General features: G+C 33.8%; 2 protein-coding genes and 1 long non-coding RNA gene across 4 annotated transcripts; 1 reads left to right on the top strand and 2 right to left on the bottom strand.

Annotated features, from left to right (window-relative positions):
• Positions 1-4,319: 4,319 nt before the first annotated feature.
• LOC120267847 (probable NAD(P)H dehydrogenase (quinone) FQR1-like 1) lies at positions 4,320-7,852 on the top strand. The gene is made up of 4 exons (XM_039275522.1): positions 4,320-4,342; positions 6,539-6,632; positions 7,035-7,297; positions 7,435-7,852. Exons 1-4 carry the CDS (start codon positions 4,320-4,322, stop codon positions 7,664-7,666), a joined length of 612 nt encoding a protein of 203 aa, XP_039131456.1. The 3' UTR covers positions 7,667-7,852.
• Positions 7,853-8,145: 293 nt separating this feature from the next.
• On the bottom strand, positions 8,146-11,124 carry LOC120267846 (transcription factor bHLH112-like). 2 transcript variants are annotated; one of them, XM_039275521.1, is made up of 7 exons: positions 10,522-11,124; positions 9,580-10,123; positions 9,377-9,475; positions 9,176-9,241; positions 9,006-9,071; positions 8,846-8,896; positions 8,146-8,758 (listed from the first exon to the last, which is right to left on the bottom strand). In XM_039275521.1, exons 1-7 carry the CDS (start codon positions 10,887-10,889, stop codon positions 8,609-8,611), a joined length of 1,344 nt encoding a protein of 447 aa, XP_039131455.1. In that variant the 5' UTR covers positions 10,890-11,124; the 3' UTR covers positions 8,146-8,608. The 2 variants fall into 2 exon arrangements, with proteins under 2 accessions (XP_039131455.1, XP_039131454.1); XM_039275520.1 differs by having other exon boundaries at positions 9,377-9,478; positions 10,522-11,117.
• Positions 11,125-22,105: 10,981 nt separating this feature from the next.
• Positions 22,106-24,393, bottom strand: LOC120266363. The gene is made up of 3 exons (XR_005538147.1): positions 24,316-24,393; positions 23,462-23,516; positions 22,106-22,590 (listed from the first exon to the last, which is right to left on the bottom strand). It is a non-coding gene; the product is annotated as an uncharacterized LOC120266363 (long non-coding RNA).
• Positions 24,394-26,260: the final 1,867 nt, after the last annotated feature.

The following is a 26,260-nucleotide window of genomic DNA, read 5'->3' as shown; positions in this document are numbered from 1 at the left end:
TCTCTCTCTCTCTCTTCGCCGACTTAGATCCCATTTTTGTGGTCGTTTTTTTCTAGCGACTTCAGATTTTACATGCAGTACAATAGATGTGGATGTTTTTCTATTGTCTTTTATTTTTATTTTTAAATTTTCCTCACAACTTAGATGTCTTTATTTAGTTTTTTGTTTTTTTTATTTGCACACGACTTAGATATAATGCAATAGATATAATTGATATAATGCCTAATAAACTTCTTACACATATAACAAAAAATATATTAAAATATAATAATTATTTTATAATATTTTTGTTTTTTTATTAAATTACTCATTTTAAGATAAATTCAAAATAAACTACATAAATTTCATCTACTTTTCAAAATAAATAAATAAATAAATAAATAAATTTCAATGTATTTAAAGTTTCTATTTTCCAAAGTTTAGAATCGAATTCTGTCGCGGTCGAGTGACTTTAGGCGTGACTTCAGACGTGTCCCACTTGGTGATCTATTTGAGTACCAAAAAGCATAAAACAATTCATAAGGCCAAAGTATAGGAACAGAAATCGAAGAGACAAACTCATGGGCCGTAGCTGGAATTCAATGTGAATGTTAATAGCCCATCGCAAGTCATTGGTGCTGTTTGGTTGTCGCCAACAATAAGATAATTGTTTTTTGTTGGTTGTTGTAACCAAACAAACAACAACACTTGTGGCTCTAAAGCCCATTCTTTTCAACTACTACCACGATAGCCCTTTTTGGAACTTTTTTTCCTCAAACAATCTCAGAAAAATCTTTCTTCTTCACCATGATTTATGAAGGTGCGGCCACCTTTCTTTAGTTTAACCGGTGGATCAATGGTTGCGCTCTTCTAAATCTCTACCCAAAGATTTTCAATAGTACTTAGCTTTTTCTAGATAATGTTAAGGATCTTACATCCACTATGCAAGTCAAACTTTTGGTTTATGACCTTTCTATCTCTCACATTGTTGCTAAGCTCACTACTTAGCCATCGGATAATAATGATCTTAAAATGTGGTATCTCACGTCTAATGAAAGATTGACAGATTTTTAGTTAAATTATTCCGTAGATTTCTAACCGATGGAGTCCAGTGATGCGGGTGATACAAATAATATGAAAAGGTGTGTGCTCGCATAAAATTAACCTCTTCAATTAACTGGATTGGGATAAGCGGACACTCATTCTTGAAAATATCACACAAAAAATAGCAATAGGTTATCAATTGTTTCTTATATGCTTTGTCTCTTTGGCCATTGAATCCATACCTTAAATGTTTATGCTTTGCTCTTTGATTGAAAAATGCCTAGAATTGTATTCACATTTATTTTCCAAACTATTCAATCCTTTTTTTTATTAGTATATCCTTATTGTTCATGTTTGGAATTATTGTGGCCAAATTTTCAAGCTAGACTATCCCCTCAACATTTTGGGTGACTTATGAAACTCCTAGATAATCTTTATATCGTTTAGGGAAACATAAGAGACCATTTTGTTTTGGTCTTAATTTGGAATAACTTGTTTGAAAACAATAAAGACATTTTTAAAATGAAATCCCGCCCACCACCCTATTTAAAACACATTTTCAATTTTATTTGAATTTATCAATTTACTTGTTTCACGCAGAATAATAAAAAAAAACACAATTTTTTTTTAAAACAAAAACAAAAATTCCCTTAGTTTATAATTAAATATAATTTTTTTTTACTAAATGAATGACTAAATATTTTAGTTTAGATGTGTCTTCTGTGTTTCTTTTATTTTTTGTTTCTCTCTTTTTTTTAGTTGTGCTTGTATTCTTTTTGTTTTAATAAATGCAGTTTATTTATTTTTTTAAAAAAAATAAATATCTTCTAACTCAATGGTTGAGGGTTCGTGTTAATCCACATTTATCAAGATCATAATATTTTTGTAAGGACCAAATTCAAATTTTAAGAATCAATACGGAGAATAAAATAAAATAATAAAAACACAAGTAATTGATATTCCATATGATTTTTATGCCCTAATTCACTAAAAAACACTTCAAAACACATATTTCATTTTTATTTGAATTTATCAATTTATTTGTTTAAAGTAAAAATCCCAAAAAAAAAAATTGATTTTGTTAAAAAATCCCTCTAGTTTATAATTAAATATAATTTTCTTTTTTACTAAATGAATGACTAAATATTTTACTTGCTTTGTTTTTAATGCAAATTTAACTATTATAACTTATTTTAATAATTTTTTATATTTATTAATAAATTTAAGTTTTAAAAATAGCCAAAAGTCTCCAAGTATTTTCATTCCTGTCTTGTAGCCACTACAACTTTTCAAGTTATTTTCTAGTCATTCTTGTTTTTAAAACATTTACCATTCAGTCCCTACAGTGCCATTTTTTTTAAAAAAAATAAAAAACTAGTGTTGAACACAATCTCGGCTCGTGTTAGAGATGAAAACCCTCCGCTTTAATGCTTAACAAAGGCTTAGCCCATCTTGTGTACATCCTATCTTGTGCCTGAGACCACGATCCATCCCCACTCTTCATAAGTTTTTAATGGATAAACTATAATTTTATTGAAATTAAAAACAAACCAAAACACAAGCAAACAAAAAAACAAAAAACTAAAGATCTTTCACTAGAGGTGAGGCACTGACTAGATAACAAAGAAAAACAAGACAATAGAAACAAAAAAAGAAAAAAGAGAAAAATAACCTAGTTGCCGAAGCCACCATCTGGAGGCGCATGCCTACTAAGGCTGACAAAAGGAGCAACCTACTCCAAAGCTTGATTTTGTTCTGAATCGGCGCTTTGAAGTGAAACCCTTGCGCTTATAAAGCTGATAATTAAGAAGAGCAATCTACTCCAAAGCTTGATTTTGTTCTGAGTCGGCGTTTTGAAGTGAAATATTTGCGCTTATGAAGTGAAACCCTTGCGCTTATGAGACTGACAAGAAAAGCAACCTACTCCAAGGCTTGATTTTGTTCTCACTCTTCATTTTTTTAGCAATTACTTAAATTAAATATTATTTTGGATTTTTAAAAAAATAAAAAATATAAATAAAATAAAATATTTTAAAAATATTAAAAAATAGAGAAAAACTGTGAAGAAAAGTAAAACTTTTTTTTTTTTAAAAAAAAAAAGCCCTCTTATTTATTATGCTCAACGTACTTATTATTATTATTATTATTATTATTTATTCGGTACGGGTGCATCCATCCCAACAATCACGCGCTAAGGAGGAGGAACATCGCTTCAAACTAAAGCTAGCTCGTCCCTCACCAGCACGAGCATCCATGCATGCGTGCCTCTTCCTCATGCCCGCCTAGTTTACACTGTGAATAAACATTTTTTTTTTATTTTTTTTTTTTGAAAAAGTGGATACACTGTGAATAAACATTTTCTAGAAGAAAAGTTTATACTAATAATTTCCCAATAACCAATTATTCATTTGCACTAATAATATGAAAATTTCTCATCATGCTTCGCCTGGCATTACATGTGGCCAATGTCAAAACCGTAAATATGAATCAAATTTGAGACTCGAAAGGAAAGCTTCATGGAAACGTAACCATTTTCACGACTAAACTTTGAAATGCAACCAAGATCCAACAGTTGTATCCCATGTTCACGGAGAACACATCCCGATGTCTTTTGACCGCCGTATTCTCGAATCTCAGCGTGCCCTCTCACGCAATGATCCTCCATCCAACGGCTAAAAGAGTAACGACGTACGGGATATGATCACCTCAATGTCATCTTACCCCGGTCTTCGGCGGCTTGGTCTTTGTTCAATTTATGCGGTTGGGTGGTGACGAGACCTTGGCCTTGTTTGGGTTGAACACCAAAAGACTTTTTTTAAAGCGCAATAGAAGTCTTACGGAAAAAAGTCTTTCCGGGAGTAAGTTAATGACTTTTTATATTTTGTGTTTGTATTGAAACTTTTACGTAAGCGGTACGTAAAAATAATTTAAAAAGCGAACTTTTTCGAAATGTTCGCTCATCACTAAACACGAAAAACGCTAGTTTTTTTACTTTTTGCAGTTTTCTATGACAAATCAACTACTTTTGAAACCCAGGAAGTCTTAACTTATAAAAAAGCACTTCTGGGTTTTCCAAAAGCTCATCCAAACAAGCCCCTTGTAAACATTTTTGGAAAGTTTAGCAAGTTTAGAAAATAGTAATTAGCATTAGTTGCTAATTACTCGTGCGCTTATTTCTATATAAAGCGTCAAATCTCCAACAACATCGCTCCATTCCATTCTCGATAGCTTTCTTTCTTTCTTCTTCTTCTTCTTCGTCTCTGAATACTTTCTAAGCTTTGAAACTTTTGCATCCAATGGCGACCAAGATCTACATTGTGTGAGTTCCATAGAAATCTCTTTTTTCCTCTTCATCCTTCTCCTTTATGGCATTGTTTGAAAGTTCAGAACTTTTTATAATCTTCGTACATTTGATTTGGTTGGAGTTTGTGCTACGAATGAAATCTGTTTTTCTTGCAGTATGTTGCTTTTTGAAAACAGTATGTTGCTTTGTGCTTGAGTTGAATCTTCATGAATATATATTTTTTTTTTGGTGCCATTAATTTCAAGGAAGTTGATGTTTGTTTTGGCGATTTGGGTTCTTTAAAGATTAGATTTTTGGACTTATCTCAGCATTGAGATTTATTCCATTCTGTTTTTTTTTTAAAATTTTTGTTTTCTTATTCAAATTGTATCACAGAGTATATTTTTAGTTTAAAATTTCTGGGAAATCATCAACTGGGACTAATGCTGTTATTGTTCTGTATGGATAGAGTTTAGAAGAGAAAATAGATGTGGTAAAATTTCAATTAGAAATTTCAAAAGGAATGATTTTAACCACACGCTTCAAATTTGAATGCGCTTCCCTTCTTTAGCAAGTATATGGTCTTGAAATTTTCTTTCTCAAAAGTAGCAAGCTTGAATGCCCTTCCACTTTAATGTTTTTCCATAAATAAACTCACTCTGTTCTTTTTTATTTTTTTAAAAAATTAAATATAAAAGAATATAAAGATATAAACTTTTTAGTACGCGAGATTCAGTTAACATTACGGATAAAAAGAAACAGAAGCAATATGTATGTATCTTTGATATAAATGGGGATGTGATTTTATTTTCCCTAGTAATTCTTTCTTATCATATTGGAGTACAAAAGAAAAGTAAATGCCAACAAATATGCTTTGTAAATTGTGGTTTTTAAAAATTTGACTCGACTATCTCATGTTTGTTTATTAAATATTATTACTCAATAAAGAAATTTAGGAATGGGAGGGTAGGACAGGAATTTTTCTTAAAAACTCTTTATGGTATTATCTTTTTTGGCATCAAGTTATTGGATATGCATGTATTTATGGACTCGAAACTAAGGGAGGGAGGGGGGGCCTCCTTTAGTTTGGTAGGTATGTAATGGTGTTTCTGGAGTCTTTGACTTAATGGCGGGCTCTGTTCTTTATCTGCCTCTGGCCCTCTGAGTTTGCTTTTGTTTATTGGGTTCAGTTGATATGGTATCTTTTTTGGGTGTCGAGCTTCTGGAGTCTTTATTAGTCTGATGTTGTTATTTGCTTTATATACTTCTTTCGTTTTCAAAACTATACACATGTGTGTTGCTATGCTGTATTTACCATTATTTGCTCATGGACAAGAGATGCCGACTTTTCTTCATCCCTGTTTTTTTAGGAAATTTTGTCCACAAACATCACGTTCTTGTCTCCAAGATTATAATCTCTATTATCACTGTGAAATTTGTTAGAAGCTCAATCGTTATGCCAGCCTGCATGTTGAATAAACATTATTTGATGGATCAACTCTATTTCTTTGATTTTACAATGAATGCTAAATTTCTCCACTAATTTGTTATTCGTACCTTCTCGTGTTGTCATATAATATCAGATTTTTTCTATATTATGATGGTGTTTGACAAAAGTAGTCACATTACAAATTGAGCAGCTATTTGTTAAAAAATAGATATTGTTTTTAATGTTACTAGCCGCCTATGGTTGACTATGGAATATCTTTATGTGTCATTTAATTAGTTTCTGTCACTAGAACTTCTTGTAGTGCGATCATACCACGTACCATTCAAGGCATAGTTATTAATTCCAAGATCAATAGTTGCTGACCTTACTGAACAATAAACTAGATATCGGTTCATCAAAGGTCAGCTTGCACTTCTTTCCTAGCTATCAATCCAGTTAGACTCAGTACCATTTTTCCTTGGTTATTTGTACAAATTTGTCATTTAATCTTATCATAGCGTTTTCATTCCTGTGTTAATCAAGGAAGAAGAATCATATCTTTTTTACATTTGTCAAAGTGGATAGATGACAGCCATTTGAGGCAAACTCTGGTTTTCCCAATGCCCAGCCAGTTTTATTCAATTTATTTGTTGATAAACTGAATCTTAGGACGTCAATGAGAAAGCAACCTGTCTTTTGATCGGTGCAAATTTGTGCTTTAAATTTTAAGCCATTATATTCCAAAATAAAAATAAAATGTAAATTCTATGAGTTATGCTAAATGTCATCTATTCCTTGAACAGTTACTACTCCATGTATGGACACGTTGAGAAGCTAGCAGAAGAGATCGAAAAAGGTGCCTCATCTGTTGAAGGAGTGGAAGCCAAATTATGGCAGGTTTGTATTTAACTCACTAGATCGATCTTTATGTCATGTTTCACCACCTCGATTCCTTAAGTGTCTCATGCCTTGCATGTTGAATGAACATTGGGCTCATGTCAAATGAATGACCGCCATTGAATTCGGCAAGAGTTGATTTAAGAATCTGTATTAGTAAGAATCACATAACATATTTATGATTGGATAGGTTTTTACTTATAGTAGCTTGTAGCCTCCTTTGCTTGCTTCTAAAGTGCAGCACTACTCTTCTCATTAATGCTATCATTGCAATGTTAATTCCTTTAATCATGCATGGTGGTGGGTTTAAAAGATGCCAATAATTTGATGAAAGAATGATCTATGTGGACAAGAGAATGTAAGCTTTGATCATATATAGTTATTGGAAAATTAACAATGCAGGTCCCTGAGATTCTCCCTGAAGAAGTGCTCGGAAAGATGGGAGCACCCCCTAAGAGTGATGTACCAGTAATCTCACCAAATGAGCTTGCTGAGGCAGATGGTATTCTGTTTGGCTTTCCTACAAGATTCGGTATGATGGCAGCCCAATTCAAAGCTTTCATTGATGCAACTGGAGGATTATGGAGAACACAACAGCTTGCAGGCAAGCCTGCAGGAATCTTCTACAGCACTGGGTCTCAGGGTGGTGGTCAGGAAACTACTCCGTAAGCTCTCTTGAGTCTTACCATGTCTTTTGAATTTCTAACACACTTTGAAATATCTAAATAGTTATATATAAAAAAAAAAAGTTGACAATTTCAATTCATTCACTGAATTTAATTTTCTTCTATTACTCATGCAGTTTGACAGCAATTACTCAGTTGGTTCACCATGGCATGATCTTTGTGCCAATTGGATACACGTTTGGAGCTGGTATGTTTGAGATGGAGAAATTGAAAGGAGGCAGTCCTTATGGTGCTGGAACATATGCAGGTGATGGATCAAGATTCCCAAGTGAACTAGAGGTGGAGCAAGCCTTCCACCAGGGCAAGTACTTCGCTGGCATTGCCAAGAAGCTCAAGGACTCTGCTTGATCTCATCCAAACACCAGCAATACACTGCTCATGATTAGCAATTCTACAGAGATTCATTTCCAATAATTATTTATAAGTTTCTTATTGTCAAGTGATGAATAATGTGTGTTTTGATTGCATTTTACAATAATAAACCTTGATTGCAGTTTACAATAAAAGAACATTTGGTGAAATTTGTTTTGAAAAGTCTCTGGTTGTTTTTTAAGTTAGTGAATAAATTAATTAACATATCAATCTTATCAAACAAAGAATAATTCTTAGTTAACAGAGGAAAGATTGTTCTCCCAATGAATGACCTCCAATGTGAGGATCCAATGGAAAGCATAAAAGCTTTTTCCATTTCCTGAACCCAGAGAGACAGAGAGAGACAGAGAAAGAGAGAGAGGTTTCAACTTTCAAAACTCTCAAGTGGGCCACATCTGACTTCCACTACCACATTAAAATCATATATATAAATCTAAAAAGTGAGATCCTTCAAATAAAAAGTCATAACACTTGCCCATATTCAGGAAATGAAATTATTCCTTGCTAGTATTGTTAATTTCTTTTCTGAAGAAAAAAGAAAGCCATATGCACACATCCAACTAGAACAAGACCTTCCTTTTTTTCTGCTAAATTTCATCTACTAACAACCATAGTCCCCACCCTTCTAAACTAATCCTAATCCCCTGCCAAATTTTAGCACCTGTTCCCATCCACTAACCCACCAATCAATACAATAATTCCTAGTATTCCTTTCCAAATTAAACCTTCTAATCCATGGCCAACCTTCCATCATTTCTCCTTGCAGCTGTCCCAACAATGCCTGTCTCTCAAGGGTCATACTGAAAGCTCAGTGAGCTATATATTTATTATATATATATATATATATATATATAGTTCCCTTCTCTTTCTCTTTAATTATCAGTTTATATTTCAATCTTCAAGCACACTTGCACCACTCTATCTGTACATCCCTCCAAAGGTTGGAGTCCAGAAGTCTGCTGGAGTTTCACTCGCCACCGGGAACGTGCTCGAGATAGGAACTAAGCACAATCCTCTGCTCCTGAGGTCTTGCTTTGATCCCTCACCATCCTTGTGCTTCTCATTATTCTACATTCACATAATACACCATTAGATCAAATAAAGTTATATATATATATATATATATATGCAACCAAGATGATAATGAATTAGTACCTGCTGATGTTGCACGAGATTCCCATTCTTCAGATATGGTGTGCTTAGAACCTGCAGATATATAAATTGAACAAGAAATTAAAGAGATGATTAAACATGCAAGTTGTTAATTATATGTATATATAACAAGGGTAGAGAAGTAGTAGATGATAAGACTTACACCAACTTGTTCATGAAGGAACTTGATATAATCGATGGCTTCATGGAGAACGGATGCGGTATCAGTCTGGAAAAATTTATAAAAAAGAAAAAAAGATTGGAATTCAGAACACAATGCTTTGAAAGCAATAACATTCTCTGAAAAAGAAAGAGCTACAGCAAACATTTCACCTTTCCAAAAGGAGAGACCAATTGCTGAAGAGCTGTGATTCTGTCTCCTAACTTCTCCTTCCTCACCTATGAGCAACCAAAAATATAAACAGGAAAATAAAATTAACCAAAGCTGTCATCCTTGCTCAAAAGAAGAAAAGAAAGCAAGCAAAACCATCAAACTGCTCTCAATTACAATCCCAATATAAGATTTTGTAGTACCTTAAAAGTTGGCAATGGTGATGGAGTCTCCATCCTAGGCTTTTTGAATGCTGGCTCACTGTTGCTTTTCCTAGTCCCTGAGGTAACTGCTTCACTGTTCTTCTTCACAAACAAAAGCAACTTCCTTTCAGTTCCTCAAAACCCTAACCTCTGATTAATATATATATATATATATATACTCAAACAATAATATATAGATATACCTTGATGCTGAGGTTATTGTTGCAGTTTGGTTTTTGCTCAAAGGCTTGTTGAACAAAATGGGAAGGCAAGGAAGCGCAGATAGACGGCCTGACATCGACTCCGGCGGTTCCGCCGGAGGCATTCCAGTAGGGAGTGTTGTTAGAGAAGTGAAGCTGATTTGAAAGAGCATGATGCTTAGGACTTAAGGACTTGAGGAACTGAGGGAGATCAGTGTGTTGAAAAACCATGGGAGACTGAAAGAGAGATTGCTGCTGCAGTTGGGACTTGTTCTCTTGTTCATAGAGACCTTGGGCCACAGAGTTGTATCCATAGGAAGTTGGAACCAGAGGAAAGTTGCCACCTTGACCTTGCTCCTGATGCTGCTGTTCTAGTAGGATTAATCCTTGGTTCATCTCCTTAAAAAGATTTGCCGAGGATCCACCGGTACTTCCTTGACCTTGAACTTGAGCAGATTCCATCGGTATGCCTTGCCGGAAAACTGATCTTGAGCTTAGATCTTCTTGCAACATGGCATGGAAACTAGGCTCAACTCTTCCACTACCACTAGAAATATATATATACCAACAACCAAAACAAGAAAAAAAATAAAAATAAAAACAATCTGATTAACATAACATACTTAACAACAAAAATCCTAGAAATATAGTCATGGAATATATATTTTATGGAATCTAATTATCCTGGTCTTATGGTTCTAAAAATTTATGAGATATGAATTATAAGGTTTTCCCTTTTGTGAAGCTTTATGACTCTTTCCTTTATGGTGGTACATCCACTTACTTCCAGACCAAAGCAAAACATTGAAGTTAAGACAAAATATGATCAAGTATATCTTTCACATGTATAATTTCTCTAGATCCAATATATATATATATATATATAGTTTCTGAAATAAATAAATCAGAAGAAGAAGAAGAAGAAAAAGAAGAAGGTGTGCTTACATCAAAGCTTGATTCCAATCAATCATGGGAGATGAGAGACCAAAACCAGGAACTTGTAACGAAGAGTCCATGAATGAAACGCAAGGAGGCACTTGATCTGAGGCCTGAACTTTGTGGCTATCTTGGTACGAGACTGTACTACCAGAGCCTGAGCCTACAGGTTCATCTCCGGCAGACCTTGTGCTACCCTCCACCACCTCCGCCGGCGCCCAGCTATACCCTCCACCTCCACTAATGTGACTGATAGTAGAAGAGCAAGAAATAGAAGACGCCACTGAACTCATCCCTGTTGGTCCATCAAATCCTGCACTACTACTCCTTGCAACACTCCACCAGTTCTCATTGCATACATGAAAATCATCAGCCATGCTTCCCTTCTTCTTCTTCTCTATCTCTGCCTTCTTCTTCTCCTGGTCTCCTTCTTGTTCTTCTCGTTGTCAACTTATGGTGTTCTTCTTTTTCACTATGGAATGAAACGGGAACGGGTTATGGAGCTTGGCTTATATAGAACCGTTGAGGTTTGGGTAAACGGGTTAACGGGTTTGACATTTGACCTTTAATGATAAGACCCGTTTATTCCTTTCTATTGGTTGGTCATATGTTGTATTCTTTATCATGAGCTTGGTTTTACTTTGGTAGGAGTTATAATATGTGTATTTTGCTTTGGCAACAAGGGATATCATATATATATAGATATATAGTATTATTATCTTTGCTCTCCTTCTTAATTCATTTCTCATGAATGAAGATGAGATAATTAGCCTTCAAATTTAGCTTTACTCTCATGACTGCTTTCATTGGGAGGCTAGGCTATGGTGGGGCCTTGTTATGCTAAAGAGCGTGTAGGCCATGACTTAAAGAACAGTTGCTTTTGGAGTGCCTGTCCATAGATCATAACAAGGCCTTTCCTTTTCCTTTCTTTTTTTTTTCTCAATTTTTTCTTTTGACAGACAACAATGGCTTTCAGATAATAATGAGCTTTATTTTTATTTATTTTTTTTATTTTTTCTTTTCTAGTGTCTATTACTTAAAGAAAGTTTCATTAGCAAAATTGAACTAGCTAGAGCCATGAGATCATGACAAGTTTTAATTAACAAATTACTTGATTTAGTTTGAATTAAATAATGTATACTAAATAGCACTGAATACTACTTCATCAAGTGGAAAAAATTAACAAGATTGCATGTCCTTTTTGCTACTCAAAACTAGAGTGCCGCTCTTGAAATGTGAACTCATTCATGTCGGTAGAGAATAAGCATAGTTTGGATGAGTGGACACATGTTGATTGCCTAATCAAAGTGTCTCCTAAAATTGAGCTTGGACACAGACTAGAAACCAACCTTTGATGTTTTGTTTACCAAAAAACAATTTGATGTTTTTGATAGATTCTTTTTTTTTTGTTTTTTTGAATAATAGACGACAAGCGCCTTTTTTTATGAATATAAACAGTACTAAACAGTATTGAAACCCGGATGTACAGTATATGTACAGTATGAGAATATTATAGAAATCCCGGGTGAACAGTGTATGAACAGTATGAGAAACAGTACTGTTGGGGGAGAGATTTGAACCCATGACCTCCCCCTTACACTTTGATGTCATACCATTAGGCTATCCAATGGTTGACTTTTTTGATAGATTCTCCTCATGACTTCTAATTAATAGAACAAACCCTGTTAGTCTATTTGTCATTGAAGACCCTATATATATCATTCAATTCATGTCTGAAAATTATCATCTAAATTATCCACACAAATAAGTGTGTGTACACTAGTTTATATTATGTAAAAGTAAATAATGCATGTTTTATCTCAATAAGTTTGGTTTGATAGTTTATATATATATATATATATATATCAACTTATTACTTTTCTCCTCTCACCTCCTTCCATTGCACAAGATGTTATTGTGCATTTATATTATGTAAAAGTAAATAATGCATGTTTTACCTCAATAAGTTTGGTTTGATAGTTTATATATATATATATCAACTTATTACTTTTCTCCTCTCGCCTCCTTCCATTGCACAAGATGCTATTGTGCATGCATGCATGCATATATGCATGGCCTTAATGAATTGCAATCCTCCCTAAAAAAAAACAATGATGAAAATAACCAACTTTTAATTAGAATTAAAAAAAAAAGTTCAAAAATAAAATCAATAACAAAGTTAATAAAAATTTTAAGAGTTTGACTTTTCTCCAACCTGTAAACTTAATGAAGGTCTCTCCAATCATAGTAGCATATTAGTTTGGTTCACTAACATCCAAAAGGAATAGTCCTACAAGTTGCTAAACATATGGTTATTCATTTTCCTCCTTAAAACATTTGTAATGTAACTCTAATTTATATATTAATATATATATATATATATATTATCAACTATCTAAATTAATTAGTTATTAATTTTGTTCACATGCTTTCTGGATTCTCTGTAACCACTTTAGGTTTATTGGATGTTGAATTCTATATGAAAAACTCTTGTAAAGCCCCACCACGCCTTATTTAATTAGAGTTAATTGTTTATTCTAACTACCCCACACTGATTAATTATCATAATCACAAACCAACCACTGTTGGGTCAGCCTTTTCAAGCAACCTTCTTGATTAATAATTAATTAATTTATAGAGGCTTCAAAACATTCCTCACCGTAATCAAAATTCAATGTCAGAAAAGTAAACCCGCACTCAACATCAGATTATTATAATATATTCAGAATTCAATTTGGTTTTCATTTTGATAACACTCCAATTAAAGAGATTCAAAACTTCACTAAGGCAATTGACCTCCCTATTAATCAACTGTATTTGGTCAATAATGCACAAAGAGTCAATGTTAACACGTTTACATTAATTATTTTTTTATTAGATAAAAAACTGATACATTGTTCCTAACTTCACAAAATAAAAAAAAATGAACAATAAATTAAAAACCACACTTTGACTGATCTGGTGATTTAAAAAAAATGTACAAATAAGATTAGATTATATAGAATATAATGACAAATATGAAATAAGTACATAAAAATATGCTTAATGACTATGAACATATACAAATTTTAGTAAAAAATTTATAAATAAAAAAAATTAAAATAAGCAATTAGTTATTTGATGAAATTTACAAAACCAAAGTTGATAGATAATTAATTTTTATATCGTTCAAAGCCTTTCAAGCACAATGCAAAAAATAAAAATAAAAAAGTACTTATCACCAATTTTGTCAAAAAAAAATTAATTTTTATATCTATTTAATTTGGTAGCATGGGTTTGTGAATTTTTCAAGTAATTATTTTACCCTTTAGTTCAATGACGAGCCTGGCCACACACAAAAATTAAATAGTTATGATTAATAAATTTTAAAAATAAATAAATAAATTATATTCATCATTAAATTTGAAAATTTATTTTTATATTTATTTATTTATTGATAAAATAGATAAACCATGAATCCATAAAACTAAAAAAAGAGCACATAAAAAAAAATAAAAAGAAAAAGGGAATATAAGACACAAAATATGAACACGGAGCAGTACAAATAAAAGATCCATCAGGAGTGAAAATTACAAAAAAACAAAGAAAAAAGATACCACCATGGACAGAGAGGATCTCCTTTCAAAGACAGATGGATTGATGTAGATTACATGCTAACCGGTGGTTCACTGGTGGCCAACATCAAGTTCACGGATAGAAAATCTTGAAAACTGGATGCTTGTCTTTACTATCATAGTTGAAAACTTATAATTTTAATTATAAAATATCTAATATTAAAATATTAATTAAGTAAAAACTCAATTAAAATCCAAGTTAATGACATAACTTTTTTCTTGATGAAATGGATAAATCATAATTTTATTAAAAAAAACATGAATAAAAAAACAACAGTTTTAGAGTAGAAAGCCTCAAAGAGTACAAAATAACCACACTCAGTAGAAAACCCACTAAAAAATAAAAAATAAATATAACCAATGTGCAATCTAGCAACTAATCAAACACCACCGGAGATGTGCAAAAATAAACTTTTAATTAAATAAATTTCAATTTAATATATTGTTGTAAAATCCAATTCTAATTTAATATTTATGACAAATTGACAACAAAATAACTAAATAAATAAAAATTCCGACGAGCGAATCCATGATAAAATGGGTGAGGCGGCGGAGGGGGCAGCTGGTGGAGAATTTAGGTGAGGGGAAGAGACCGGAGAGAGACCGAGATGACATCATGCTTATGACTAGGCTGTCGTAGGTCAACTTGGACCCACGAGCCAGGCGCGTGCGCGCATGCCGGACACCCGGCCCCTATCTAATGGCAAGTCAAAAGCTTGACAATGACCCTAGCTACTCTTTTTTTTTTAATTATTATTTATATTTATTTATTTATTCTTTTTTTAACGTAATTTAAACGCACCTTTATTTCTCACCAAAAAAACACTATTACTCTTTGTCAAATTACTCACTGATGACCCCCTTTGAAAATAAACTTAATACGCCAACATCTTCTTCTCTTATTATTCTCTTACGCTCTTTCTTTGTCGTTTCTTCTTGCCCTTGTTCTACCGTCCAAATCCATTCAAGTTTCAAATCATTTGACTCAAAGAAAAAATAAGTCAACGCCATTGCGATGGTCAGCGTGACTGTGTTTTTTTTTTTTATCGTGTTTTAGTCACTAGTGGGTGATGTCTTCTTCATGGATGAACCTATGAATTTTGATCTCTCTCTTTCTCTCTGTGTTTTTGAAGACAAGACTAGATGGTGCTTTTGGGAGTTCAGATGTTTTGAGATAAGACCAGATGTTTTATTAATTAATTAATTTATTTATTTATTTATGTTAAAGTTCATTCCACTTTGAGCATGCTTAATAGAGTAACCGCTTAATTAGGAGAGGGATGACGATTTAAAACACTTCCTTTATTAGGTATGAACACCATCAAATTAATTCCATGTGTACATGTTTTTGTCCTGTTTGAGAACATCCCATATTCTCCTCGCTCCTCTTTGATTTTTACCAACTAAACACCAATATATTGATCTAAAAAGAGAAGGTGGTAGTATGTCATTGTCTCCCACCTAAAAAATAAAAACTTAACCCAAAGAGAAACATTTGGTGATTTTAGTTTAAAAACACTGTTTTAAGGTTGCATTTGGAGATTATTTTATTTTATTTTTAAAAAAATCATAATGTCAACCTATTTTCATTATCATGCATTATATTCCCTTCTAAAGATTAAAAAGTATAAGATTTTAGGGATGATTTAATAATTCATACATAATTATTACTTTAAAAAACCTTTAATATAATCAAACAATGTGTAAGGAAGATCTTTCGTTCTCCTCTATAGGATTACATAGTTGGGAGATTTATCTCTAGGAGATCAGTCAAGCTATTATACATGGTGTACATTCATATCCATTTATCTTTTATTTTGTTTTGTTTTTTTTAAATAAATATAAATAAACGACAATTTTATTGAATAACAACAAAAAATATGAGTTTGAAAATTATATTTATAAACACTAGCAACAGAACACGTCTATCGGTCTATATACCCTCGTGAATCTCACCGTGTTCTTTTTGTAAGGAAGTCATTACAAATAACAATTTTTTAATGTATAAATAATTTTTCTCTATAAATATAAAAATTGATTCTTCAGTGCAAAACATTCACCAAAGGAGGTCCATAAGAAGTGGTCCTAAAAATAATTTAACAGGTTCAATAAGAAAAATCACATTCAAACTCTCCTTGAGTGAGCACAGGGCCCTTGAACATTATATTTGAATTCATGAAAGCACGATGGCATGTGTATCAGTGCATGTACGTGCACATAAAAATGACGCGATTGGTGATGCAATATGACTGTATTAACTTATTAACATTAGAGAATGGGTTGGTGGAGAGGAACGTGGTTAGCCAGCCTAGGGTTTTGTGTCAAGTCGTGGTCGAAGTTGCAGCGCACGTGGGAGTGACGTGGGTCTCACACGGATGAAGTTGACTCCATGCGATGCAGCGTGTGGAAAAGATACAGAAACACAGTGAGAGAGAGAGAGAGAGAGAGAGAGAGAGAGAGAGAGAGAGCTAGGGTTCCGTGTTGAAAAGTAGATGCATTGTTTATGGTGAACCTACGTGATAGTTTGTCAAGTCAAACCCGTTTCTTAGAAGAATACTATCGCCTGCCATGGCCCATCATCATCTTCCACTCACTCCCTTGGCTTAAACTTATCCCTACTTTTCAGTTTTGTGTTAATCCTCCTTTTTCTTCTTTTGGGCATGTCTCTCTGACAATTAAGTTCCAAATTCTATTGTTTGTTAAAGTTTTATAGTTACCAGATAGGTTTTGATTAGATTAAAGGAAAGGAATAAACAAATCAGTCATGGAAGTGGCCAACAATACATTCCCATCATGGTATAAAGGAACCGAAGTAACAATATAGCATTAATGAAAACAAAAGATTATAACATGTTCTTGGGTTAATCATAGTAAGGGCTTGGTTTTCTAGCTTTCATGGTCTTCTGCAAGGCTTATATATTAGTTATATTGCATTTCTTCAAGCATTGTGTGCTTAGATATCTATCTTTGATGCTCTCTAATTGTTCCTCATGGTAGTTCTTGTGCTGTATTTTGGTGTTTAAGTGTAACGTTTCTGCTCTACACTAACTTTTTAGTTACTGTATAGCCCATTAATATAATATAATTTCTAATTTATTAACTGCCATTTAAAAAATCATGAGGAATTCGTTTGTTTGTTTGTTTTTTTTTTTACATTAAATTATAAGCACCCCTATTTAAAGTTGATAGTCAGGGACGTGCACTGATATGTAGTGCATCCGCAAGCTCAATAATATCACGCCCTCATCTTGCGTAGATTTTGATTCTAAGTCTCTCTAAAATGAGAACTTTATGCAAGATACACAATATCAATAAGCTAAGAGTCCGTCGGTCACTTTATATTTTTTGGGACCTTTTTCAGAGTAATTTTTTATGTTTTATATTTTTTAATAAATTAGTGATTTATTTATTTTTTTTAATGTCAACAACTTTGTACAATTCCATGGCATGAGTTTTTTCTTTTAAAACTTAATCAAAACACACCTATGGATTAATTTAGCATAATATACAATGCTTTCAACTCTTTTCTCTGGTACCTTTTTGTATTTTTTTATTTAATATATATAGTCTATCCATCTTTTCACAAAAATAAATAAATAAATAAATAAATAAATAAATAAATGCTTTGATCTTATCTTCAGTCTAGCTTGGAAACTTGGCCTAATTACAAGCTCAGAAAATTCTCTTTAAAGAAATATATATATATATATATAGACGACCACTTACGTGTCCTAATAAAATTAAATTAAAAAATTATACCTATAAGTAAGTATAGTCGGTGGCAGAGAACAAGTTATGTCCATCCAGTAGCAAGGCAATAAAAAAAAAAAAATAATTCCGAACTAGTGCTCAAACATGAGAAGTTCATTGTATAGATATCCTCCACGTGCATGGGTTACACAACACTACTCTAAACCTCAGGCTAATTAATAACAAATTACAACCTTACTCTTAAAAAGCATGTAAACCACGTGTTTGCATCTAATGATCACTACTCAGTTGAAAATGTTAAAAGTTTGAAGCATGCTTCTCTTATTCTTTTTAAATCAAATTCCAAAAGTCCTCAGAGGTGGCCTCCTTACTTTTTGATCCTCACCAACCTTCCAAAAGACATTACTTGCACAAAATGAATTCATTAATTCTCTATTCCCAAAGTTTTCTTCCAAAATCTACCACTGCTTGGATTGGCTGCTTTCATTGCTTAGGGGTTGAAATTTTGTGGCCTTAGCTAAAAAGAGGCTTTTGTCTATTCCCTTTAAGAATTCCAGATTAGATTATCATTGAGTTAATAGATTGGTGGCACAAATACAATCAGGGGGTTGACATGCATGAGCTATTGACTCAGCAGAGTTGATGCTTGCACTCTGGGTCATAACTGGACCCCACATGCAACATGTGGAATATTAAAGAGTTGAGTCATTGCTTTTCTTTGTAGCCCTTCTTTCTTAATTACAAATTTATAAATAGTTCTATTATTGTGAACAGATCACCTGATGAAACTTTTGACGGAAAGCTTGCGTAATAAAAACAAGAAATGAGCTCATATTACTTGAAAAAAAAACAAGTGATCCATGAAATTAGTTGAAGAGAAGGTAAACATATCTCATGATGGAGAAGGAGCCAAGTGTACGAGAGGATGGGTTGGACCTACTCACGTTTCCTTTCCCATTGCCCATCATGGATCTAGGAACAAGAAAGAGCTAGATACCTTATTCTTTGTTTATGTACCTGTCCTCATTCATCTCCATCCGGCCTCTTTTTGATTAGTACTCAAGTTTGGTTGCTTTGCCTCCAAGATTAAAATAAATAAAGACAGTTTCATGTAGCATCACTTGCTACTCACTAACATATCATTCCTCCCTTTATCATGGAATCAAATTGATTGTTTGGGTAGCATGCACACCATGTATCAAACTAACTGCCCAACCAAACATGACTATATATATATATATATATATATATTCATGAGTTAAAATACTCAAATCAAGATAGAGTCTATTTCAAGCAGATGCACATATCTACTTGCTTTGCTTTCTTCTATGCATGTTTGGTTGACTGACTAGACATTATCTTTTAGATTTATATATATATAGCTGCGAGCAAGAATCACATTTAGTAAGAAGATTGCACTAACCACTACTTAACCTATTGACTTGGATTTTCAAGAGTACCCTCAGACTACCAAATCTTGGGCATTCCATGGGCCAAATAAACAATGCAGGACAAACCATGCAAAAGAGAATATTTGTTTGGACTTAAGGCAACCAAGTTCTAACATAACCCTGAGGAATGTTTCACCTGCTCTAGAGACCTGTTTGTTGCATCACTATGAGTTACTTTGACCTTACAACAAAAAAAAAGTATCTTTTTCTTAGTCAGACACCAAAAACTGGATGATCCACTAATCTCGATCGGCTAAAATTTATGAAGATTGATGTCAGCTTGAATAACGTTAAAGTTTCTGCTGACATAATGTTTAACAACTAACATGTTTCACCAACTTTCTCCTCAGCAATCAAGCATGGGCCTTTTTTCTATATACAACTTAGTAAATGATAAGGTTGACACGCAGTTCGTTTGATAAAAGACCTACCATTAACTAATAATTAACCACAATTATGTGATAGGAAACTGTTTTTAATTTAGGTATATCTTTTCATCGTTGGAGATGGCTTTTTGTTCATGATGAGGTGGAAACTATATATACGAAATATACAGAACCTATCTCCTGAGTCCGTGTCATGACTCATGAGAACACATGCCTTGTGTCTTCAATTAAGCCTTTATAAGTGAGTATGATCTCCATCAAACGTTCCTCCTCAGTTCTCACTGTTCTCAGGCATCTTACTTGGTCCACCAAAAGAAGGTAAAGGAAATATATGGGCTTAGAGCCCAATCTTTTCAGGTTTCCTTTCATGAAGGAAATTTTAAAACATATGTACATGGGTTTTCTCATATATCAACTTGCCATCTTCCCGCCTATTAACTTCCACAAGACATGCATGTCTGTTTTCACCAAATTTAATTCACCTCCTAGCCAAGATGATTTTCAAAAGTTAAACTGCCTTCCCAGCGTCTTGCCCATAACCTACCTTGGGGTTCCAATTGTTGGCAGGAGACCGAGAAAACAGGATTGGAAAAAACTTATTGCTCTCGCTAGAGCAAAACTTAGGTCTTGGAAGACAAAATTTCTCTCTTTAGGCGGAAGACTTAACTTGATTAACTTGGTCTTTTCCACCATCCCGACATACTAGATGTCTATTTTTAACTTACCAAAGGGGGTTCTCAAATCTATTGAATACATTTGAAGAGACTTTCTTTGGAGAGGTCTGGATCTGGATAGTCCTAAATGTCATCTAGTTAATTGGAAAAGATTGTGCCAGCCTAAGAAGTAGGGAGGATGGGGCATTCTCAATCTTAAAGAATTTAATTGGGCCATGCTAGGAAAGTGGTGGTGGAAATGCTCTCAGGCCAAGGACTGGTGCTGACGGATGCTGCTGCAGTTTAACTATTTTCAGCATGACTGACGGATGCTGCTGCAGTTTAACTATTTTCAGCATGACCCCCTGTAACGGTCAAGGGTCAAAAAGAAGGGGTCAATGGTCAAGATATCAGCGGTCTGAGGAGGAGCAATAGGAAGGCAGCACCTGGCACGCGGTTTAATGATTTCATAGTGGGATGATTATGAGGAGATTACCTCGTAATCAATGGGTCATATTAGTGATTGTTAACCTTAACCAGTAGTTTGGTGTAGCGTGATGCTCAAGGCACTCTTGTATGAAGGTTGTTATTTTCAAAGAGAATATAAATATCTAATGAGAGGATGAGTGGGCAGCTGACCTATCATTCGTCTCCCTTTTCTCTCTTTTCCCTCTCCTCTTTCCTTCTCTCTCTCTCCTTTTCCTCTTCTTTCCCCCCCTTTTTTTTTACCTCTTTCTCACATTCCTTTTTACTCTCTCCCCTGATTATTCCACAGCTTTTCATTGAACTCAGTGAGAAACCAAACCCTAGCCACCAACTGAGGCGCTACACCCCCGCACATGCTTCTCTTCCCTAAACCTATCCGAAGGAGTTCTTTTTTCTAGCAGGGTATCCAAGCAGCTCTAGTAGTGCTCAAATTCTAAACGTAGCATATCATTGTGGATGGGTCTGCCACTTTGTTCTGGTTAGACAATTGGTATATGGGGCAAGCACTGAAGAATTTCTGGCTTGATGAGTTTGTGAGGGTAGTGGCACCCCAATGCATTGTTAGTTAGAGTCTTATAGAGATTCTCTCCCGGGTCCATATGTGGTATTAGCCGTACATTGACAACTTCAAAGCAATTCGCCTTTCATGGACATCCGCGATCATAAATCCTGGATGCTGACTCCTAATGGCCAATCAAATCCATCTATCAGTGCATATAGATCAAGGGACTAGATGCATTGTAACTTCCCTCATTTTTAATATTCCATGCTTACTTAAGATCAATGCGGTCCTTTGGCTAGCATGAGATCATAAAATTCTGATGATGGATAATTTGTTCGCAAGACTTGCAATAAGATGGCCACTGCCACCTGCATTATCTGTCATAGTGCCATTGAGTCAGGCAACCTTCTTTTCTTCGGCTGCGGATATGCCACCTCCATTTGTAGGCATTTTGCATGTGTCCTATGGTTTCAACGTGCCACAATATCTAGTTTTGAATAGTGGGGCCTTGGCTTAGGATTTGGGAGCCATGCTCAAGGTTGCCTGCTCTTTGCTTGCTATTGCAATTATTTGGCAAATTTAGCTAGGAAAAAATGATTGCATTTTCAATTCGGCAACTTTATCATTATCTTATGTTTTTCTTAAAATTGACCATCTATTTTTGACTTGAGTGGATGTAGTTCCATATTCCAAGAGGCAAAAGTTTGATAAACCTTCGTCGAGAGTTAGAAGTTGTAATCAGTTTTCAGGGCCTTTCACGCGTGAGGAGAGCTACCCTGATTATAGTCACGATGGTGTCGCCGGCTAGTACAGCCACCTACTTGATGCTTTAGGGTCCGTTGCATGGCAGTGTTCGGACTCTTTCAGCTATATTCGCCTCGTGGTTTTCCTTTTACTAGCTTCTTCTGTTCTCCACTCATGGTGGTGTGTTTTGTTTTGATTCTTGTTCCAGCCTCGGTGGACGGTCTCAGAAGTTTGTTTTTTTGGGTTTGTTGTTTCTTATTGTCTTTTACTGTTTTTTTGTGTCACACCCCGAACTTGACTCAACGGACCCGGGACACCGACAAAAACGACCTTACACCTACAAGGCCGAAACTAAGTAGTCATACAAGGCCTCAAAACCTAATCCAAAATAGAATAAAGAAACAAACTAAGTGGTTTACAAAAACAATACAAACTTATTCAAATGCCCACAATAAACGAGACATATCACAAGCTAATTAATCGGCGATTGCCAACGATCCTTGCTAAACTATCCGCCACTCAACTCTACTCCTGAATAGAAAAGAGATATCAACAACATTTATGAGCTTAACAACCCAATAAGTACCCACTAAAAATATAGGAATCATTTATAAAATTATAATTTATCATAATAAAAAAATCAGAAATCAAATTTATTTCAAATAAATAAAGATGTCAAAAACTGAGCAGATAGGTCCCCAAACAATTATTACAAAAACAAAATAATAGAATTTATATATTTATCCTCGGTGACTTGAGCCAGAATTATCAGAGGTCATATTTTTACCCTCGGTGAACTGAGCCAGAATTATCAGATGCCGTTATTCTTCACCGAAAAGCAGTGGGAAATTATAGTTTATATATCAGAGTACATATCGACACGGTCAGTTTAATTTCCAGTGATAGGGTTAGTGCATAGTTAATTAAAGACTAGTTTCTATATCAAAATACTTCATGTTCACAAAACAATAAACTATTTAAAATTCAGATTGGGCAAAATACGAGTAATTTGCTGGCTAAAGCATGATCCCATTTGATCATATCAAAATAAATCAATTATTTGAATCTAAACATGAACAGATAATTAAAAAAAAAATTAATAATAATTAATCAGAAATTAACTAAAAAATCTAAAATTCAGAATTTAAATAATAAGTATTTAGATAAACTATCAAAAACTTTAGAAATAAATATTTAAACCTTTCAGATAATTCTAATCCAAAATAAAATATCATTAACTCGAAATTCTAAATAATTTAAAGTAATTCTGAAAATAATAATAAATAAATAATTCGAAATATAAATCAAAATAATAATTATTTTTCTCAAAAATTTCAAAAGTTAAGAAAACTAGAATTTTCAAGTATATTCATATAATAGCATTTATATGAGGGATACTTACCTGATTAGTGCCAAAAACTCCAAATCCCAAATCGAATAAGTTTCCTCAGAAAGCCCTAAATTTGAGAATAATTTTCAAGGATATCAAAAATCTATTTAACACAAGCAAGACAATTGAAATAATAATATAAATGCAAAAGATCAAACTATCACTTTGCTCTTCCAAATATTGGTTATTTCCAGTGGTATAATAGCATTTACTCACTCTAAAGGTCAAATTCAAATTATATCATGACCCATGAGTACTAATTCAGACATAAGTTTGTTTATCTTTTCACAAATCACCACATTATAAATTCTAAGGGTATTAGACAACAAAGGCTATGACATATCCAAAATTCACATGGTTTAGAGCATTACTCAATGCATAACATTTATTTGAATGCCCGGTTATTCCGGTAGACTTGCAATTTCTACATACCCCTTTTAAACATGCATATATCTCAATCTATATCCCCAAAATTAGAGATATTTTACTGACAATCAATAACTCAATAATAAACAACTTTGCTATTTTTAACCTTACCCAATTTAATCTTTATGACCATCAAAATGCCCATCAATCTTGATGTTCTGCACAGACATCCAATCCGAAATAATTTACTAATAAAATCATATCTCACAAATTACAAGGGCAAAAATTCTAAAATTTGGCAGTACAATTTTGTTGTTTTGATATCTTCCAATTTCTGTCTTTAGGTCTCCCAAAATTGAAGAGGGATCTCTACAGAAAATTTCTGAATCTTATCCTCAAAGAAAATAATTCAACATTCTCACCAAATCCTAACCCTAACTAGAATCACGTCATAAACAAGCATAAGAAAGAGAAGAAACAAAACTATATCTAGATCTTACTTCAAACACTCGAAATCAAGCATCCACGGAGGTGAGTTCCTCGTTTTTGTTAGAAGATCTCAATTTTTTCTTAAACGGCGAGACTAAGTGAGAAGTAGACAAAAAGCTGAAGCGGTGACTAGAGTTTTGAAAAACTTAAAACATAAAAATCAATGGCTATGATTAAATAACATCAATGGCTAGGATTAAACAGGAGTGGGGCTCAGATTGTGTTGTACTCTATTTTTGTACTTTGTATTTATTTAATGCATTGTGATTTATCTACTTTATAAAAAAAACTTTGGAGAGTAATTGACAGAGGGCCTCAACTTTATCAAGATTTATTTACTTATTTATTTCATTATATTCAAGAATATGTGCTAGCTTCATGTGTTTTCTCACGTGTTTTATTTGTGAGCAAAGATCAAAACAATAGAAGTAAATAAATTAACAGTGGGCACTCACTCAAATATTAGGTGTTGAATGATGACATGGTTTATACAGTGAGTTTGGGCTTCGGACTTGAGAAATAAGTCTACTTAATTAGCCCAACTTGTACAAAAAGTATATTTGGCCAACTCTTATTCCTGCGTTACAAGTAAACCATACATTCATCACTCATATAAAATTTATACTGTCAGATCAGGTCTAGTCGACTTCAATTCAAGATCTCAAATCATGTCTTGCTTCCATTGTTGTGATCCAATCCATGACAAAACTGTGGTACAAAACTACAATTCTTGAAATGAACCATGTCTCCTACTAAATTGTGGTTACAACTTGCTTTCTAAATAATATTTTTGAAATAAAAAAATTAAGCCAGACAGATCTCTCACTACATTTCGAGTCAGATCAAGTCTAGTCAACTAGTATTATATATTTCAGGCCTCAAATCATGTCCGTGGTTCCCAATAATTTCCAAATCTCTTTTAATGGCAGGTTCACCATGGATACACGTTTGAGTTCTTTTTCAATGCTTATAACTTGACAAAGTCAGTAAGGTCGGCACGTGATAAGTCTGTTTTGGAAGATTCATTAATGGAAACAAAACCAGCTTTTCAATCAGACTTTTATGATGAAGCAGACAACATCCATCACTCATTTCATGGGCCAAGAAAGTCATGGAAGAAGCCTAGTCGATCTCCAACTCCAGTATATTCAAGCAAAATGTTCAAAGGTTTCTTCGTGTGTGCTGATTGCACAACTACTTCTTATCTTCTCATTAGTAGCTTATGACATGTTTCACAGTCTGCAACGCCCTTCCTCCCTCTTGGTTTTGATCCTCGACAAACTACTTATTGACACATGGCAACAAGACGTCCACGCATGCCTTAATTTTTTTTTTTGTGCCAAGTGGAGCAATTAGGCCGCTAAAAAAACAGAGATATGCACAAATCTTTGCGGAGGAAGTGGGGGAGGGGTCTACGCACACGTGGACACTGAAACCACTACTTACACTTTCAAAAATGTGTCTTCACTTGTACGTGATTCGAACTCTCATCATTTGTGAATGATTCTAGTGTGGATCTAACTACCAATACACCACGATTCTAAAAAAATAGGGGCATGCACAAATCTCAACGGAGCAAGAGGAGGAGGGGTCCACTCACACGACGCTGAAACCACTACTTACACTTTCAAAAAATGTGTCTTCACTTGTGATTCAAATTCTCACCATTTGTGAATGATTCTGTCGTATATGGCTCATATACAAGGGTGAATGGGCAGAAGCTGGAGCGGAGTGGAACGGAGCGATGGGTATTTTGTTAAATTGTACCGGGTAGGGTTTATATAAATATTCATGTAATATGTAACCCTAATCAATTCTAATAAGAGAATCGACAGTCGCTCTACCCCCGAGGACGTAGGCATGCTCTGCGGAACCTCGTTAAATCTCGTGTTTTTGTGTGATTGCTTTCAAGTTTTCCTTTTCATCATTGTTAAATTTCTCAACAGATTCTAATGA

The sequence above is a fragment of the Dioscorea cayenensis genome, chromosome 8, assembly GCF_009730915.1.
Source record: "Dioscorea cayenensis subsp. rotundata cultivar TDr96_F1 chromosome 8, TDr96_F1_v2_PseudoChromosome.rev07_lg8_w22 25.fasta, whole genome shotgun sequence".
Lineage (NCBI taxonomy): Eukaryota > Viridiplantae > Streptophyta > Magnoliopsida > Dioscoreales > Dioscoreaceae > Dioscorea > Dioscorea cayenensis.
This window is presented reverse-complemented; position numbering and strand designations above follow the sequence as displayed.